This window comes from Fusarium redolens, assembly GCF_020744475.1.
Source record: "Fusarium redolens strain MPI-CAGE-AT-0023 chromosome Unknown BKA55scaffold_26, whole genome shotgun sequence".
Lineage (NCBI taxonomy): Eukaryota > Fungi > Ascomycota > Sordariomycetes > Hypocreales > Nectriaceae > Fusarium > Fusarium redolens.
The window spans coordinates 225,177-240,894 of NW_025763689.1; the positions used below are offsets into that span (position 1 = coordinate 225,177).

At 48.6% G+C, this 15,718-nt stretch overlaps 8 protein-coding genes across 8 annotated transcripts; 3 read left to right on the forward strand and 5 right to left on the reverse strand.

Moving 5' to 3' along the window:
* Positions 1-175: 175 nt before the first annotated feature.
* Positions 176-4,524, reverse strand: BKA55DRAFT_527378 (major facilitator superfamily domain-containing protein; the record flags this gene model as incomplete). The annotated part of the gene is made up of 11 exons (XM_046188924.1): positions 176-274; positions 323-539; positions 590-701; positions 754-1,495; positions 1,547-2,113; positions 2,167-2,293; positions 2,740-3,175; positions 3,221-4,053; positions 4,098-4,127; positions 4,181-4,266; positions 4,321-4,524. The coding sequence occupies 11 exons, from the start codon at positions 4,522-4,524 to the stop codon at positions 176-178; spliced, it is 3,453 nt and encodes a 1,150-aa protein (XP_046042402.1).
* An 859-nt stretch (positions 4,525-5,383) lies between these two features.
* On the forward strand, positions 5,384-6,970 carry BKA55DRAFT_599302 (uncharacterized protein; the record flags this gene model as incomplete). The annotated part of the gene is made up of 2 exons (XM_046196375.1): positions 5,384-6,327; positions 6,379-6,970. The coding sequence occupies 2 exons, from the start codon at positions 5,384-5,386 to the stop codon at positions 6,968-6,970; spliced, it is 1,536 nt and encodes a 511-aa protein (XP_046042403.1).
* Positions 6,971-7,075: 105 nt separating this feature from the next.
* On the reverse strand, positions 7,076-8,317 carry BKA55DRAFT_599303 (uncharacterized protein; the record flags this gene model as incomplete). The annotated part of the gene is made up of 1 exon (XM_046196376.1): positions 7,076-8,317. The coding sequence occupies one exon, from the start codon at positions 8,315-8,317 to the stop codon at positions 7,076-7,078; it is 1,242 nt and encodes a 413-aa protein (XP_046042404.1).
* A 201-nt stretch (positions 8,318-8,518) lies between these two features.
* BKA55DRAFT_599304 (uncharacterized protein) lies at positions 8,519-9,219 on the forward strand (the record flags this gene model as incomplete). The annotated part of the gene is made up of 3 exons (XM_046196377.1): positions 8,519-8,551; positions 8,769-8,997; positions 9,101-9,219. The coding sequence occupies 3 exons, from the start codon at positions 8,519-8,521 to the stop codon at positions 9,217-9,219; spliced, it is 381 nt and encodes a 126-aa protein (XP_046042405.1).
* A 54-nt stretch (positions 9,220-9,273) lies between these two features.
* On the reverse strand, positions 9,274-10,816 carry BKA55DRAFT_626885 (uncharacterized protein). The gene is made up of 2 exons (XM_046196863.1): positions 10,092-10,816; positions 9,274-10,016 (listed from the first exon to the last, which is right to left on the reverse strand). Exons 1-2 carry the CDS (start codon positions 10,529-10,531, stop codon positions 9,473-9,475), a joined length of 984 nt encoding a protein of 327 aa, XP_046042406.1. The 5' UTR covers positions 10,532-10,816; the 3' UTR covers positions 9,274-9,472.
* A 165-nt stretch (positions 10,817-10,981) lies between these two features.
* Positions 10,982-11,553, forward strand: BKA55DRAFT_584485 (uncharacterized protein). Its single transcript, XM_046194333.1, has one exon. It carries the CDS (start codon positions 11,112-11,114, stop codon positions 11,349-11,351), a length of 240 nt encoding a protein of 79 aa, XP_046042407.1. The 5' UTR covers positions 10,982-11,111; the 3' UTR covers positions 11,352-11,553.
* A 189-nt stretch (positions 11,554-11,742) lies between these two features.
* Positions 11,743-13,485, reverse strand: BKA55DRAFT_599306 (Tannase/feruloyl esterase; the record flags this gene model as incomplete). The annotated part of the gene is made up of 2 exons (XM_046196378.1): positions 11,743-12,571; positions 12,629-13,485. The coding sequence occupies 2 exons, from the start codon at positions 13,483-13,485 to the stop codon at positions 11,743-11,745; spliced, it is 1,686 nt and encodes a 561-aa protein (XP_046042408.1).
* Positions 13,486-13,811: 326 nt separating this feature from the next.
* Positions 13,812-15,559, reverse strand: BKA55DRAFT_584487 (uncharacterized protein). Its single transcript, XM_046194334.1, has 2 exons — positions 15,356-15,559; positions 13,812-15,293 (listed from the first exon to the last, which is right to left on the reverse strand). The coding sequence occupies exons 1-2, from the start codon at positions 15,406-15,408 to the stop codon at positions 13,838-13,840; spliced, it is 1,509 nt and encodes a 502-aa protein (XP_046042409.1). The 5' UTR covers positions 15,409-15,559; the 3' UTR covers positions 13,812-13,837.
* Between the last annotated feature and the right edge of the window lie 159 nt (positions 15,560-15,718).

Consider the following 15,718-nt stretch of genomic DNA (forward strand, 5'->3'; position numbering starts at 1 on the left):
GAAACAGGCTTAACCTGCTGTAGTGAGAGGATTCGATGGAAGCTGAACTGCAAATAATGTATATACAGGGCTTGCATCCGTTCTCAGCGCTTACGTTGCCACATTATTCCAATTGAGATGTACAGGAACGCTTCTATTAAATTGTTGCTGCTTCTTCGTCTATTGAATAGTTTATTCATTCCTCATTCCTAATTTGAAGGTACGCATCTGCGTTCATTACCAACTTTCTAAATGAAGGCCCGACAGACCAACATCCTAAGTTCCCAACATGCTCCTGTGACAGTCAGTATAATTAATTCAGGCAAGAAGACAACGAACATACCTTGGCCAGATTCACGAGATCAACAGTTCCATTAATTGGGTCTGGCTTCAACGCATCTTCCAGCGCATACGGCCACTCGCACCTGATATGCATGGACATATCCGCAAGCCACGCCATACGCTCTTGAAGTTGCGGGAACTGCACTACCAGCTCGCGGAATGCGGGCCAGAGGACGAAATCAGCCATGCTGATATGAGGTGTGAAGAGCTGATTTGCACTGTCGCGTGTCAATAAATGTCGTGTTCCAAGGGATTGGAGAAGTCTCACGTTGGTCTGATCCATTCTGGCATCGCGGCATATGTTTCTGGTGATGGGTCGATCATCCATCGCATCATGTACCAAAAGACATTCATGGATGCAAAACAGGTAAAATCATATCCTAGGCCAACCATCAGCTTCCGCCACAATCCCTTGAAGGACGTACTAGTTACCCTGACATTTCACGCTATGAACCATGCGAGCTGCCCATTGAGATAACAAAGACGACCTGTCGAACTGCTCCTGATCGTACAATGCCGCAATATTTGGATGGTCTCCGATGACTCGATTTACAGGCTCGCCTTTCTTTAGTAGACTTGTGGCCTTTTGGTAAATGTCGCTGAATGCGTTGCTCATGTCCCCCGGGTCCAGTTCGGTGTTGAGTGTCGTGGCAGCCCAATTTGGCACGAAGATGTTGCGTATTTGGGCGTCTTGTATATGTCGAGGATATCCATTGGCTCTGATACTATTCGATAGTGCAAGGTTTCCAAAGTGGTTCTTGTAATTCGGGTGAATTCTGAGCGCTGTGTCTTGAAGCTCCTCCTTTGTTGCGTAGACTGGACTACTCGGTTTCGTTGAGAGATAGCTGTTTGGGATGCCATCTTGCACGTTCGTTGTGATGTTCTCTGGTATTTCAAAATACTCGTTGCTAACACTCAGATTCGTAGAGCCTATATCTTGTGGCATAGGTGTAGTGATGGAGGTCGTAAGAAAGTAATCGTTGTGGTTGAACAGCGGCTGGAAGAACAAACTTCTGCTTTTCGTCGTATCCGTGAGCACATCCTCGCGATAGTCCTGTTGATTTGAGACAGGTAACTGTTTGATTGGAGCCTTCCTGGCCGACGGCATTGAGGATTGAGAATATGAGATCTGTGATGAATAAAAAAGGGTGTCGTTGCTACTGTCTATAAAAGACTGGGAAGGTTGTTAGTGCTTAAGGAGCTGAGTGAATTTAAGGTTTCATACTGGAGTGTTGATTTGGGCATGTTCAGGTGACAGCTCAGTAGACGAGTAGTTAGAAGCAGAGAGTATGGAAGAACCAGCGGTGGAAACTGCCGATGTTTCAGCCTCCATTATAATGTAGGAGTCACCATCTGAAGAAGACTCTTCTTGCTGCATGATTGGTATCTCTGCATTGAGAGATCCGGACTCCTCCACAGCAAACGAGCACGGATCACCTATCCCTGGAGTGCCACTGGCAACCCTCCCTAGTGTTGTGTCGTTCAATGTGGTCGAAAGTCGTCCATTATCCGCATCGCCAATCTCGAGGTTGGTGCGCTCACCGTTTTCCAACAACTGCTTTATCTCGGTCGGTTGTTTGTCATCCTCCAGCAGTCCTGACACAACATCTCTCAAATGAGCAGAGCCATTGGCCATCTGCCTCAGCAGCAACTTGGCAGCTTGCAACTCTTCTTCAAGCTTCTCGTTCGCCTTTTGTAAGCCCCTGACTCGCGACTCCCTAATATCAGAATCATATACGCATTCTCGGTCGTATTTCGAGCAGTTGACGCAAACTGGCTTTTGTCCATTGCACTGCCTGATGCGTCAGTCTAGGATACTTATGTTGACCCCTCTGCAAGCAATACCTTTGCCTTTCGTTTCCGACATTCCCAGCAGGCTGATTTGATGATTCCAGATCGCTTCGACGCAGCTCGCTCAATGAGAGTCCTCGGAAGAGCTGTACCTTCTTTTACAGGGGCGGCCCTGATAGGTCTGTACGGCAATGCCATAAGTGAGTTCGTTGCGAGGCGTCACTGAGATAATCGTGAACTTTTCGATTATGTTTGATGTTGTTCAACTGTGTGACAGGACAAATATGTCAGAGGGAAGCTAAGGGACCAAAACAGGGGGTTCAACAAATTATTCAACGGTTATGATATCATAAATACAGTGGATAAGGGTATCCGGAAACATATCCAGAAATGGTGATTGGGCGAGAAAATTTCAGCCTCTTCGTCATTTTAGCAGCACTAGGGGACTATGACGTGGATAATCTCAGACAAAATACTGAAATATTGAAAATTATGTCGAAATGGAGCCACGGGAATAACCCTGCTTACGTAGCTTCTGGAGAAGGCCCTGTCTACTCATCCCTTGCTTAAGACCGTTTCTTCTTAATCGACTTGCGCTCCATAGCAACCGCTCCAACAATGCTCAACAGCGCCAGTGCCAATGGGATATATAGCGTCTGGACAACAGCATTCTCGTAGCCTGACAACACGCTCTTCAACCTATCGGGTCCAATTGACTCCCTCAACTTAGATAGACCCGCTTCTTGAATATGGGTAGTGTTAGTCCCCGGAGCAGCATCCTGGATTTCCTTTGACAAACGGTCTTGGAATAATGTTGCAGAGGCGCAGATCCATAAGGCAGAGCCCATTCCTGCCCCAAAGGTGATGACTGCACCACCGAGAGACACGTCTTCGATGGGGAGAACGGCTTGCAAGGCTACTTGGGGACCTTGAAGACCGAGACCGACTGCTAAGCCGAGAAAGGTGAGGAGGCCAACGGCTTTGGCGATTTGTTCTTCGAGATCGAGAGTGGTGAGAAGGCCGGATGCGATGGGTGTGAGGACACTCGTAGCCAACATGAATGCTGGTGACTGTCAGTATTGGTTCAAAGAGCCGAGAGGAGACTTACGGTAATAGTATCCGATCCATGTAGTTCCAACACCAGAAATGATGAACGCGATAGCCAGGCCGCCGACCATAGGCAGTGCAAGCAAACCTGCCTTTGTAGGTGAATACCCACGGACGCCCTGGAAGTAGATAGACATGTAGTACTCAGTCACGGCCAAAACTCCTTCACAGCACGCCCCATACCACATCCCTGCGATGATACTCCTTTGCTTCAAGATCCTTGGCGGTAGCAGAGCATTGTCACCTTGACGATACTGCAAGTATCCAAACGCCACGAATAGAAGAGCGCAAACAACAAGAGGAAGGATAATCTGCCAGCTTCCCCAGCCAAACTTTGTCCCTCCCCATTGCAGTGCCATGAGGAGGAAAGTAATAGCCGGTACAGCTAGCAACGTGCCGAAGAAATCAACCTTCTTGATCTTCTCCTTCAGGGTAAGAACAGGCGCATCATTGCGCGGAGGCTGTTCATGAACTCCATAAGCCGTTAGGACAAGACACATAACACCAAGAGGCAAATTAACACCAAAACAAGCCCTCCACGAAAACGCATCGATTAACACACCGCCAATAGTAGGCGCAGTGATAAGTCCAACACTCTGAATCGAGCCAAAGAAACTATTGGTAATAGCCTGTTTGGATAGTGGGAAACATTGACGAAGGAGTTTGAAGAGACCGCCATTAATGGCACCTCGTCCAAGACCGCTGACTGCGCGGCCGAGGATGAAGATTGCGGAAGAGGGTGCGAGAGTACAGATCAGAGAGCCGATTTCGAATGTTGCTATGCCGATTAGGAAGACGGCTTTGATGGAGAAGAGGGTGTAGATCTGGCCGAAGCTGTGAGGGTTAGTGGGGTTGTTGTTGGGGGACTGGGGACGTACAAGAAGACAAAGGCGCTGAGGGTCATGCCACTGGAGAAATGTCAGAGTTGAGATCTTGAAGTCGGGAAGGATTGGGGTCGTACTATGCAGCTGAGTACCATCCGATATCCGCGATGGTTTGGAACTCGTCTGTGATGCTTGGGACAGCTACAGCGACAATAGTGAGGTCCTGGTGAGTGAGCAAATGACTTTGGGACTGAGGGGCGTTCGTTTTGTGACTTACAAGTCCGCTGAGGAAGCATGCGATTGCCATTGAAGCCATAGTCGACCAGAGTTTCGGCCCAGTCGGATAGACAATGTTCTCTTCATCATCGCGAGGTTCTTCTACCTCCAAAATGGAGGTCGGCCTAGATTGTTGAGTGGCCTCATTCACTTCAATGGCAGCTGGGTTAGCCAGTGGTCGTTCAGTCAGTACTTCAGAAGCCATGGCGGTATGCTGTAAGACGATGAAGGCTTCAACTATTTGAACCCGTGAGATCACACTTGGAGTTCAAGGACAGGGCAATCCAGGCTTTATGTCTCATTGTCAACTGAGAAGGATCTGCGATGTTGAGATGCGCTTATTGCTGACGGACGCGTTTAAGCTTACACCATCTGCACCGGCTAAATAGCTTCATGACGTGTTTGGGGGGAGATGGAGGGGTTTTGGGTATCTTGATTGATGGAATTCCGGATACTACTGATCTTGGATCTGATTGCTGACGAACCGCCCAAGATTCGAGGGTTAGAGTGTTTGGCCTGAGACGTAACAGGTACGCGTTTGATGAGGCGGCTAGTCACTATCAACGTAGGCTCTACAGTCATCCAGCGATCCATCTGTAGGTATTGAGGATGGTCATTACATGTCGCAGATTGTACGCCCTGGGCCCAGTAAAGCTTTGTTCCCAGGCAAGCCAGGCCCTGTAAGTTGAGACACTGTCGACCCCAGTGGGGTACACTAACTGGGGCGTTTCATTCAGTGACATGCGATAGCCTGTTCCAAGGCCACGACTCTTGATGAATCGAAGACAGCTAGAAATGAGCTAAGTCAAGATCCTGATGATCCTGCGATAAACTAGACTGTTCACTACAATAAATTTCGGCTCTTGTTATCTCTAGATCCTCGGTAATCGATGCTCAGACCATGTTCAATCAGACCAATAACGGTAATGCCGTGGCCGGAAATATGCTGACCCGGGGACATTGGGTTGCCTGGTCAGATCCCCCGGAAGCACAATCTCAGCACGAAACATCGACAGCAATTGATAGCGACACAACGTCGCTGGCGATTCTATCGCATTGCCAAAATGTCTCTCGATCAAAGAATCCAAATCTGGCTCGGCAATATCCAACAATCCATCGAAGACCCGTTGCCTACTCCCGAACTGTACCGCAATGTCCCGTCTAATCCCATGAAACGCCGTCGAGTCGATTCACCACCTCGCGAGGCCAGAAGAACTCTCGAACTACAGCCCGACGATCCGGGATACAATCCCAACAAGACATGCCCCCAGTACCCTCCCCACATTGAAAAGACCTTGATCGACATGATCAGGAGCACTTCGTACCGGGCCCCCAAGAAACGAGCAACCTCCAACAACCGAGTGTCCTCCGAGTCGCAACAGCAATACTGTAGCGTTACTAGCCACGCTACAGGGAAGGTCGAACGGTGGCCCATCAAAAGAAGAGTCGACCCAGTTCTCGAGCCCGCTACAACGCCATCCCGTGTATCCTCTGCGCCGACATGGGAACACCTACTCCAACGAGAAGTAAAGGTCGAGCCGGACACTGAACCTGTGTCATGGCCAGAAGTAAAACTCGAGCCCGTCACCGAACCTATACCTATGCAATTACCACCAAGAACAAAAGTCGATCCCAATATTCAGCCCCGACCGTCGCCATTAACGATCCTCCTCAAACGCATCAACGACATCTACGCCGGACGCGGTATTCTCTCCTCAGACTTCCGACCCATCATGAATGCCACGGGCCCAATACCTTCATACAGAGACATGGCTTGGGCGCGAGGCGGTCATGAGAGCGATGTGCACTACTGCACTCAGCGCCATAAATTAGGCGATGCACCTGGTCCCGGAAGTGTTGAAGAGGTCATGTACCAGACTTCTTTCTGCACCAGAGTTGACGCTCTGCCGAACGAGTGGAATATGGAGGTTGTTCAGAAGGTTCTTGAGCTTTCGTTCAGGAATGAACATACCTGCAGGAGGCCACAACTTGTCGATTTTAGATGCAGGTGAGTACCACTCCTCCGTCACATTGTCAATACTGATCTTGTGTAATTCAGTGCCGACGGTGTTATCATTACAGAGTACCATACGGATCTCGACACCCCGCAACCCCCCGATTTCTGCGTCTACATAGACCCAACCTGCGACAGGATGCCGACTGCCATCATGGGCCTCGAGAGGAAGTTCTACAGAAACATCTTCAACCACATCGACCTGAGATCTCTTCAACAGCAGCGACCGATAGCGTTCCACATCCACACTCTCCCGCAGAACACAAATCTCGAGCTCCAGCGCGTACGGACCTCCTTCACCGCACATTGGGGTTTTCTCAAACGCCTGGTGCGATTGAGAGAGAGGGCTGATAGCAGATGGCCGAATTGGTCTTTTATAGACGACTCAACATATGACCTTCCCGAGTTCCTCCCGGGGATCATCATCTACAAACATAACTGGTTCCTCAGCGTTTCAAAAGCCGATGGGGAAAATGCACGGTTCTACGGAATCGGCGATACAGCGAGCTCGATGGGTGTTTACAAGATCGTGTATGCGCTGCAGATTCTGCAGAATTGGGCCAAGACGGTGTATTGGCCTTGGATGCGGAAGCTTGTGTTGTTGTGGCCTTTGGATGAGTTTGGGGGGGCGAGATGATGGTTTTTGTTTAGTGATACCCCTAGATTGTCAGGATACCCTTTTTTGCATTGATGTTACTGTACTTTGTTGTCTGATATTTTTTTATGCCCCCCAGTGTAGGGTTTATTTAGTTGAGTACACAATCTCAGATACTTCGTCCCTCATCAAAACCTTTCCAAACGAAAACATTACATCCGTCATAGTCTTATCGATGATCTGTTCAATTTGCTCATCACTCGTAACGCCAACCTCTCTCAGTGTACTCGGCAGCCCTGTGACCTTGACAAGCCTCGCGACACAATCGCCTGCCTCAGTCTCTTCCCATCCCAACGTCTCATTAAAGATCTTCACGATCTTGGCCTGCGCCTCGGGGTTTCGCGCCTTGGTGTACCGCAACACAGGAGGGAGCATAATGCAGCTCGTAATACCATGCATAACCTTTCCAACACTACCAAGCTGATGACCGATCGCATGACTGGCGCCCATGTTGACTCTATAAATAATAAACCCCATAAGAGCCATTCGACTTCCGGCTTGACACTTGCTCGCGCCATGAACAAGCTCGTCTTCACCTTCTTTTCCTCTCCCCAATCCCTCTTTGTACTCAACTAATCCCTTTGACAAGTCTCGCAGTGCTTTTTTGCACCATTCTTGCACATCGGGATATTTTGCGCATTCAGGATTGCATAATGTCTCAACGCAATGATCAACAGCACGTATTCCAGAGCTCAACCACAATTTCTCAGGCGATGTCCTTGCAACCCACGGATCCATTAGGATTGAATCCGGCGCACCACCATCCTCAAGTGAGAAATGTTGCTTTTTCCCAGCGCTGTTTGTACAACTCGCTGTATAATTCCATTCTCCAGCTGATAAACTCGTCGGAACAAGAATGAGCTTCACGCCCTCTGCTTTCCTTATCTTATCCTGCGGCGCAACACCTTTTTCTTGATCAAGAAGATCCTCCATGTCTTTTTCGCCGAATCCGCTAGGTAGGGTAGCGGACATTAGACGTGCGACTTTACAAGCGTCGGAGTAAGAACCGCTACCGACGCTGATGACACAGTCGATCTTGTGCCCTGTGATGCGGTGGGCGATGTCGATGACATCTCCGTATGGGGAGTGAGAGCCAACGCCTTCTGTGACAGTGACAAGGCGGTCGCCAAGAGCTTCTTTTAGATCGGAGATCACGCTGGTGTTTTTGGCGAGAGTTTTACTGTGAACTAGAAGAATACGCTGGGAATTCCATTGTTTGAGTGCGGAGAGGATATCATCTTTGCTGTGAGAGTTGAAGATTGCGTCGGAGCCTGGGCGATGGCCGCCTTCAAGTTGAGGGATGCGATATGGCTTGAGTGAGTCTGTCATGGTGAAGGTGCGCAATTTCGTGGGACGGTGTTAGAAGATTCTAGGCCTGGTGAAAGATCTTTAGAGGTTGCTGGGAATAAGAGTAAGTGAGCTTTGGGTCCTTTGGGCCAAAGTGGATTGGTGACGTCTTGATTATGACGCTTTGCCGAGTTCCGAGCCACTATTCCCACTTCTTTGCTGACTGTATCTCGATTGTCTACTATGCTATATACCGATAGTGCCATATCGCGCCTTGTGAGTATATTCCCTGGAATAATAAACACAGATCAATACTCCAAGCCAATCGATATAACCTCTTCTTTATTCCACATCTATCAATGTTGACATAAATTCTCTGTAAACCTTACTTTACCATCAAGACCTTATTTACAATCCGAAGCCTTACTGTATCCTTACACCTAGCACAGCATACACTATCGTCTTTGCAAACAACCATAAGGCATACCTCCAGGAAATACAAAATGTCACATTCTACTCATGTTATCGTGCCTGTAATCACTATAAAACACGTAATTGTATCCTATACCAAAGGCCGAGGCAGTGCGGTGTCTATGCGGACTTACGGCCATTCCGCCCAGATAGGCATCACCTACAGTATATTGATGGCACGGGATGGCATATCCATGTGCCGAGGTGGGCAAACTATTTCGAGGGATGTCAGAAAGCAGAGATAGAGGCTGGTGTGCTGCCATAAGCGAGCAAGACTTGTGCACACTGGAAGAGGGGTTTTGCCTTGTTATAAACGGATCCGAGATATGTTGTAGTGTCCGGATATCCGACCAGGGTCTCACGATGATCTCTATCCAATGTATTTCGACGGTCTTAGGTGGGTTTACGGTGCAACGCGATGGCGATTGCACTGTCAGGGCTGCAATGATATACGAGAGATTGAAGCCCAGTAAATGGAGGAACAGATATCTAGATTCATGACATATATTACCATAAAGAAGCCTCCCTACAACGAATCCCTAGCATTACCATGGCCTCTCCATTCATGACTCCAGAAACAACTAAGCTGACCAAGGTTAAATCAATTAAATTCAAATAAAATTCTTTACAGCCCCAACGCTACCTGTTCAGAAACCTTTGTAAGCCATCATCTTTGGATAAGCATTCCGCTAAACTGCACCCAATTGCTCACCTAAATCTCCTCTGCTAGGCGGCTAAACCCGACCAGTAAAAGTCATCATCGAGCAATGGAATGCTCACACCGTACATTTCCTTGACCTTGAAACGCCTGGAAACCCCAAACGGTGCATCATTCCACAGCAAGGGATCATCTTGGTTCCAGGGCAAATGAATATCAAATCGCTCTAAATGCCCCATCGCAACCAGCGGCGCAAGCATGCCTCTCTCCATTTCCACAAACTGTGCTCTTCCGTCGCCAGACAGCCAAACCACGATCCGCAACGTCCGCACATGCGATAGTTTGATGAGCTCAGAGCAAACATTGTTCCACAGCGCTTCTGTCTCAGGGGCTGGGACGTCCAGGGTAAAGTCCCAGGCTTGAGAATGGCTGTCATAGTACTGACTAACACCACCAAATAGGTGCCATCCGACTTCGATGTGTTGTATGGAAGCAATGTGTTGCTTGGGAAGCATTGTGTCTAGCGATGTGAGAGCTGACTTTGAGCTTGCTTGACCAAAGCCAAAGCAGAAGGTGTTGTCGGAGTAGAGGTACGAGATGGACTCCATGTATCTAAGGTGGAATCAAGTCAATATTGCTTCATTCTCTGGCAGGGTGTATATGACATTAATCTGGGGGCATACATACGCTGCTCGGCAAAGCATTGGAACTCTCAAGAGTCCTATCTGTGGCGACCATTGATAACCGTTCGACTCGAACGCAGATTGCCTCAGTCTGCCACGATGCACAGTCAGGTACACCTTGTGATTGCCCACGACATGGCGCCAAATCTGCATGCGCACCTCTGGCGGCAGTCGGCTAAACAATAATGATTTCGATTGCGCCTTTTGGAGCGAGCCAGTGGCAGAGAATTGTTCTTCTAATGATCGCGTATAAGGCACACTCCAGTCCCGGGGGTCAAATATAGGCTTTTGTTCCGCCGCGTTGTCTATGTGCGTATCAGGATGCAGCTTCTTGTGCATCTCCTCAATCTCGCGCGGCGTCAAAGGTTCTCTCGGGAGTTTGGCGCCACGATACTTGTATTTGGTATCGGTGTTTCTCCCGAAATAGCGTTTTAGAAAATCCATGGTATCAGTATATGGTGTTCAAATCTGACTATCAGTGAATTGAGTGGGAAACAGTGTCTGTCACCTGGCGTGGTGTGCAATTGAGTGATGAGGATAGGGGGATCGTCTACTCTTATGGTGTCGCTTTACTTTCGACAAGTCGTCACTAAGATACAGGTAATTAAGAGATAAATAATGGCGCCATAATGCTACACAACAGTCTACTAGTCAATATAGTCTTGTCTGCCTTGGCCGTAATAGGCGCAATAGGCGGCCTCGGGCTCTGTAAGTGTAATGGCTGATGGTGCAAAAGACAAGAAAAACGCCCAGCCAGAAGTATAGTAAATGCCTCCAATTTGAGTAGCTGAAAGCCCTGGGCTGACTGGAGGGAGCTAATCTCGGCTTCTGCACGTTAGCGTCAGATTATGGTTCCGCGCTTCAGATCCTCATTTCGCCCTTTATCAGTACGCAGTAGACACTTGCCCAAGCAGTCTGCAGTGATATAAAACAAGAAAATCTCGACCTAGTCGGTTTGCATGTAAGAAACGTGCGTTGCATAGCTCAACAATGACAGCCAGACAATTCCAGAACACGCAAACTGATGGATGATCAAGACCCTTTAGCTGGCCTCAGCGACATTGACTGGTCTAATCTCGAACACGCTTATGGTCCAGCCGATAACGTTCCTCCGCTTATACGAAAACTGAGATCTTTAGTTAAAGAGGATCACACGTGTTCGCAAACAGATCTGAGCCATGATGGTACAGTGTCTTACTGGATGTTCTATCTTGGTGAGAGCGAGGTGCTGGCTCATCTTAACCTCGAGATGGCAGAGAGCTAAGCCCAGTCGACTGGGCTTAATTTGGGTGGGGCTTTACATGACATGGGGTTGGATAGCCCCCGGCCCCCTGGATGAAAAATATATATAAAATAACATAATTCAGCCGCCGACGATAGGAGCTAAACACTTGGAGGAAACTAGCTTTCAGTTCACTTATTACTACTAATAACTACGAGGATTAAGAAGACAAGTGATATTCAGGCTAGAAAGAACAAGACAAGAACCATATGGGCTTGACGAGATCAAGACAATTATTGACGTAATGTATATATATTTTAGCTTATAGAACCCTCTGGGCAGTGGGCTACCGGGCGTAATAGACTTGCGTGTGTGTGTGTGTGTGTGTGTGTGCGTAGTGAGGATTTGCAGCAGACCGCCTCTTGACCAGCAACTAGTACAAGGGAAGCTTGTAGGCATCAAAGTCATATGTCCAGGTATTAAGTGACTTTTGATCGTACACGCACCTTTGCGAAGAATTCTTTCCCGACCAGAGAGGACGAAGAGGCCAGCGGCAGATGGTGTCAATGTCATCAGTACCCTTCAGGGTCTTGGGAGCAACACCCTTCTCAACCCATTCAATAACAGTTTGCAGTGTAGTTTGGGGCCAACCACCACCAGGCTGGTTAGAGTTACTTCCACAGTGAGCCCCACCAGGGACGAGGAACAGTCTGTAAAAGTCATCCAGAGCAGCCACGCTCTCATTGTAGCTCTTGTCGGGAAACATGACGCTGCGTACAGAGTCATAGTAGTGCACTGACGAGCCAGCCGGGATGGAGTCGTCTGATTCGCCGTGGACATGGATGACCTTGCCGCCTGCAGCTTTGAAGTCGCTGAGATCGGGATAGGTTGTCTGAAGAGAGTCTGCGTACTTGTTCTGGCCATACACCATCCACTCCTTGAGTGTGTCGTAGGTTACGTTATCCAGGCTGGGAAGGGTGCTCGCGTTCTGGAGCAACAGGTAGCGTTCAACCCACTCACCGCCGAGACCGCTGATGCTCAACTCCCAGCTCTCGGTTTCTTCGTCATAGGCGGTGGCGAGATCGGAAAACGCAGATCCAGGTTGATAGTTGAGGTAAACGCGTCGTCCCTTGGAGTCGTGAAGGCCATTAAAGAATGTCTGGACCACAGCGACACTTTCTGCGGTTACGGTCCCATTCTGAGCAGGGGTAGATGGCTGAGAGAACTGACGAACGCGTAATCCGCCTGGTCCACCACTGGGACTTGAGGCTTCACAGAAATAGGGCGTTCCGATTGTGCTGTTGAGGTTGAAGTTCAACTTGCACAGATCCGAGCGCGAAACAATGCCATCCTCTCTTCCGTCCAGGACATCGCATGCAGATATAGTCAAGTTCAAGATCTTTTCTAGCTCACATGAAGGTGGGAAATGATCCAGAGTCTGTTCGATGACGTTGCCAAACAAGTGGTTGACCTGCTGTTGACCGTAACGAAAGGCTGGGGCGCCAATGGCCGCGCCATCGAATTGATCGGCAAACCGCTGAACTTGACTCCAGCCCTCACGACCACCTTCGGAACAACCTTGGTAGTATGAGTAGACCTTTGAACTTTTAGAAACGTTGTACAGATTTCGGGATAATTCCTTGCCGAGTAGCGCAAGCTCGTGGTGTGCTTGATAGCCAAACATGTAGACGCTCTGCCAGTTGATGGTACCGTTGGCTAGAAGGAATACCTCATCCCATTGCGTGTTGAAAGATCCAAATCCTCCATCAGTAATGCCAGAAACGGCACCGACAATCAGTCCAGAGGGAGCATATTGGCCTCCCGAGTTAATGGCAAGACCACCACCACCGGTAGATACGTAGCGGTTCTCGAATCTTTCTGGAGAAGGAAGCCAGTACGAGACGTGGACCACATCATCGGCAATACCATCGTGTGAGTAGGCAAAGGTCAAGTTGCAGTAGCTGGCGCTGGCAGAGGGGTACCACTCGGACTGAAAGCTGGCATTGGAGACTAGGCTGGTCTGAATCGACGACGAGTCTATGGTGATACCGGATAGGAAGTCGTCATCGGGAAGAGCTGATTTAATGTAGTCGTTGGAACATATGTCTCTCAAAGACGCAGCCTGCACGGCTGCCGCAGAGAGTACGGCGCCGAGGAACAAAAGAGTAGAAGGCATGGAGATTTAGAGTATCGCCAAGACAGATACAGGTCAAATCAAATACTGTTTGATAGAAACGACCAACGCTTAAAAGAGATTGAATGGTCGATATCGAGACTCCATTGCTGAGCTATCATGCAACTTATAGTTGAAGCTCAGACGACTCTCGGGACAGCCCCACAATTGAGCCTCTGGGGAATATGGAGGCTTAGCATAAACCGCCCGGCAGATTCAAGTTAGCTTCAAACGAATCAGGGCCGATACATGTGGCAAGGAGTACGTAATGCAATTCAAAGTGATTAATCTGGGTTATGATTCTCAAAGTCAATTTTAGTTATATTACACTCTAAAGACTTTAAAATCTACCCTCCTACAGGCGATATGCACATCTCATTGGTGGAATCTTAATGTTGCATCCACGGGGTTTATCATCATAGATATGTTCCCCTCGAGCGATTACGTTGCCCTCGATGTCTTTCGTGAGGAATTTAACCTGTCTTCTGTACCTGACTGTGCCGTCCTGCTCGGAGATGACTTCCAATTCGTGTTTTATCGGAATAGCGAAATAGCGTTTCTCTTCCGGTGGTACAACCGCACTCGCAAGTCCGACCGGGTCATCGGTATTGTCAAGTGATATATCATGTTCCAGCTCAATAAGACGTCTTCCAACTCTATACAAAGTCCCCACGTCAAACAGACCCTCCTTGGCCGGTCCAAGCTGTCCCAACCAGGATAATGCTGTATGACGGATTTTTAAGTCTCGACACTTCAGGACAATGAAAAACAGCATTGGTAGCCAACTCATTTCGAAGCTGAAACTCGATTGTGGTATGCGCCGGTGACCTGGTGCTGTCGATAGTAGAAACGCTTCTTCTGCCAATTTTACAGCATCCCGGAAAATATCGAGATGCTGATCCCACCACATTTCTGTATGCGAGCTTTGCTGTTGGATATAAATATTGGCCATTTTGTGTTTGAATCGCAGTCCACATATGGCGTATTTATCCGGTGTTGCAGATGGGGGGAGTGCACGCTCTAGATCGTTCATCTTGGAATCCCATTCGTCCAGCAATGTAGCCAGCGCAGTCCTGTCATCATTGCCATCGTACAGGCACTCCATTGTCCGAATCATCAGATCGTCAATCGCTGTCTGCGCTTCTCGAGTATCGCCAAACTTTAAAGGCATTGGTGTCTCGAATCCGATAAGCTGCGGGAGACGCGTAGGTCTGACACCGCCAAAGAAGAATGGGGTTATACTCAGACGTCGGAATATGGGAACAAGATACTGACACATCCATTCCGGACGCGAAGAGTTGTTAAGTATCATGATGCCATGACGGCAGTGCTGCAGAGCGGCGTCGAAGTCTCCTTGTAGATACTCGATGCAAATGAAAAGTACGCAGAGCACTAGTATCATTTGCTCGTCACTGGCTGACTTTACATGCTTTATAGCCGAGTTATAGTGATTAACAGCAAAGGTGCTGCCACAAAACTGCCGAGTGATACGAGAGCCTCTGGCAAATTCTTCATAAAGCGAGCTGATAGACAGAACAGCATGGCGCATGGTCGGCTCAAAGTGGCTGAACTGCATGACCAGATGAGTCCAGAAGTAAGAGTCCGTAGGACCCGAGAGAACTGGCCCAACCATTTCTGTGAAGAACTGGAACGCTCTACCTTCTTTCTGGTCGCGCGCAGATAGTTGGTTTGGTCGGTACCACGTCAGGCTATACTCAGCGGCCGTGCCTTGGTAACCGCCACAGACCCGGCGCGACGATAAACAACGCTTACACGAGGGCTTACCTTCGTCGCACTTGATCTTTCGGGCTCTTTTTCTAGTAGTTAGTACCAAGTTTAGCCGGAATAACTAGGGGGAGCCAGGGTAACGCACTTGCAGGTCCGGCAGCCCGTCTTGACATGGTGGCGAGTGGTCAGTAGAGGCATATGTGGGGCTGTACCGAAGAAAGGGTTGTACGTGGTGGGCCGAGGTTGTTATTTAGACAGTAGAGATAGTAAGAATGTCGAGTCAAGCGGGCAACTCGTTGGCTTTGACGAGAAAATAATTTGCCATGACAGATTGATAAATGGATCCCAGTTCGTTTCAGTGAGACAAAACGCATGGATCGGCATCCTGCAATGACGATCTCACTGTGGGGCTGTTCCGAGCTTTTTGGCCAATAATAGCCCGTAGCATCTCGGCCTTTTATTACTATTAGTATAAGTCTGGAAGGCTTTTAAGACTATTACATTTATA

What these genes read in the sequence shown, in the direction of transcription:
- BKA55DRAFT_626885 (XM_046196863.1), bottom strand. Translation starts at nt 10,531, where the DNA reads ATGGATTTTCTAAAACGCTATTTCGGGAGAAACACCGATACCAAATAC. An exon ending in CCAATGCTTTGCCGAGCAGC is followed by an intron (nt 10,017 to 10,091) that starts GTATGTATGCCC and finishes ATTCCACCTTAG; the next exon opens with ATACATGGAGTCCATCTCGT.
- BKA55DRAFT_584485 (XM_046194333.1), top strand. Translation starts at nt 11,112, where the DNA reads ATGGATGATCAAGACCCTTTAGCTGGCCTCAGCGACATTGACTGGTCT.
- BKA55DRAFT_584487 (XM_046194334.1), bottom strand. Translation starts at nt 15,408, where the DNA reads ATGCCTCTACTGACCACTCGCCACCATGTCAAGACGGGCTGCCGGACC. An exon ending in ACGGGCTGCCGGACCTGCAA is followed by an intron (nt 15,294 to 15,355) that starts GTGCGTTACCCT and finishes TACTAGAAAAAG; the next exon opens with AGCCCGAAAGATCAAGTGCG.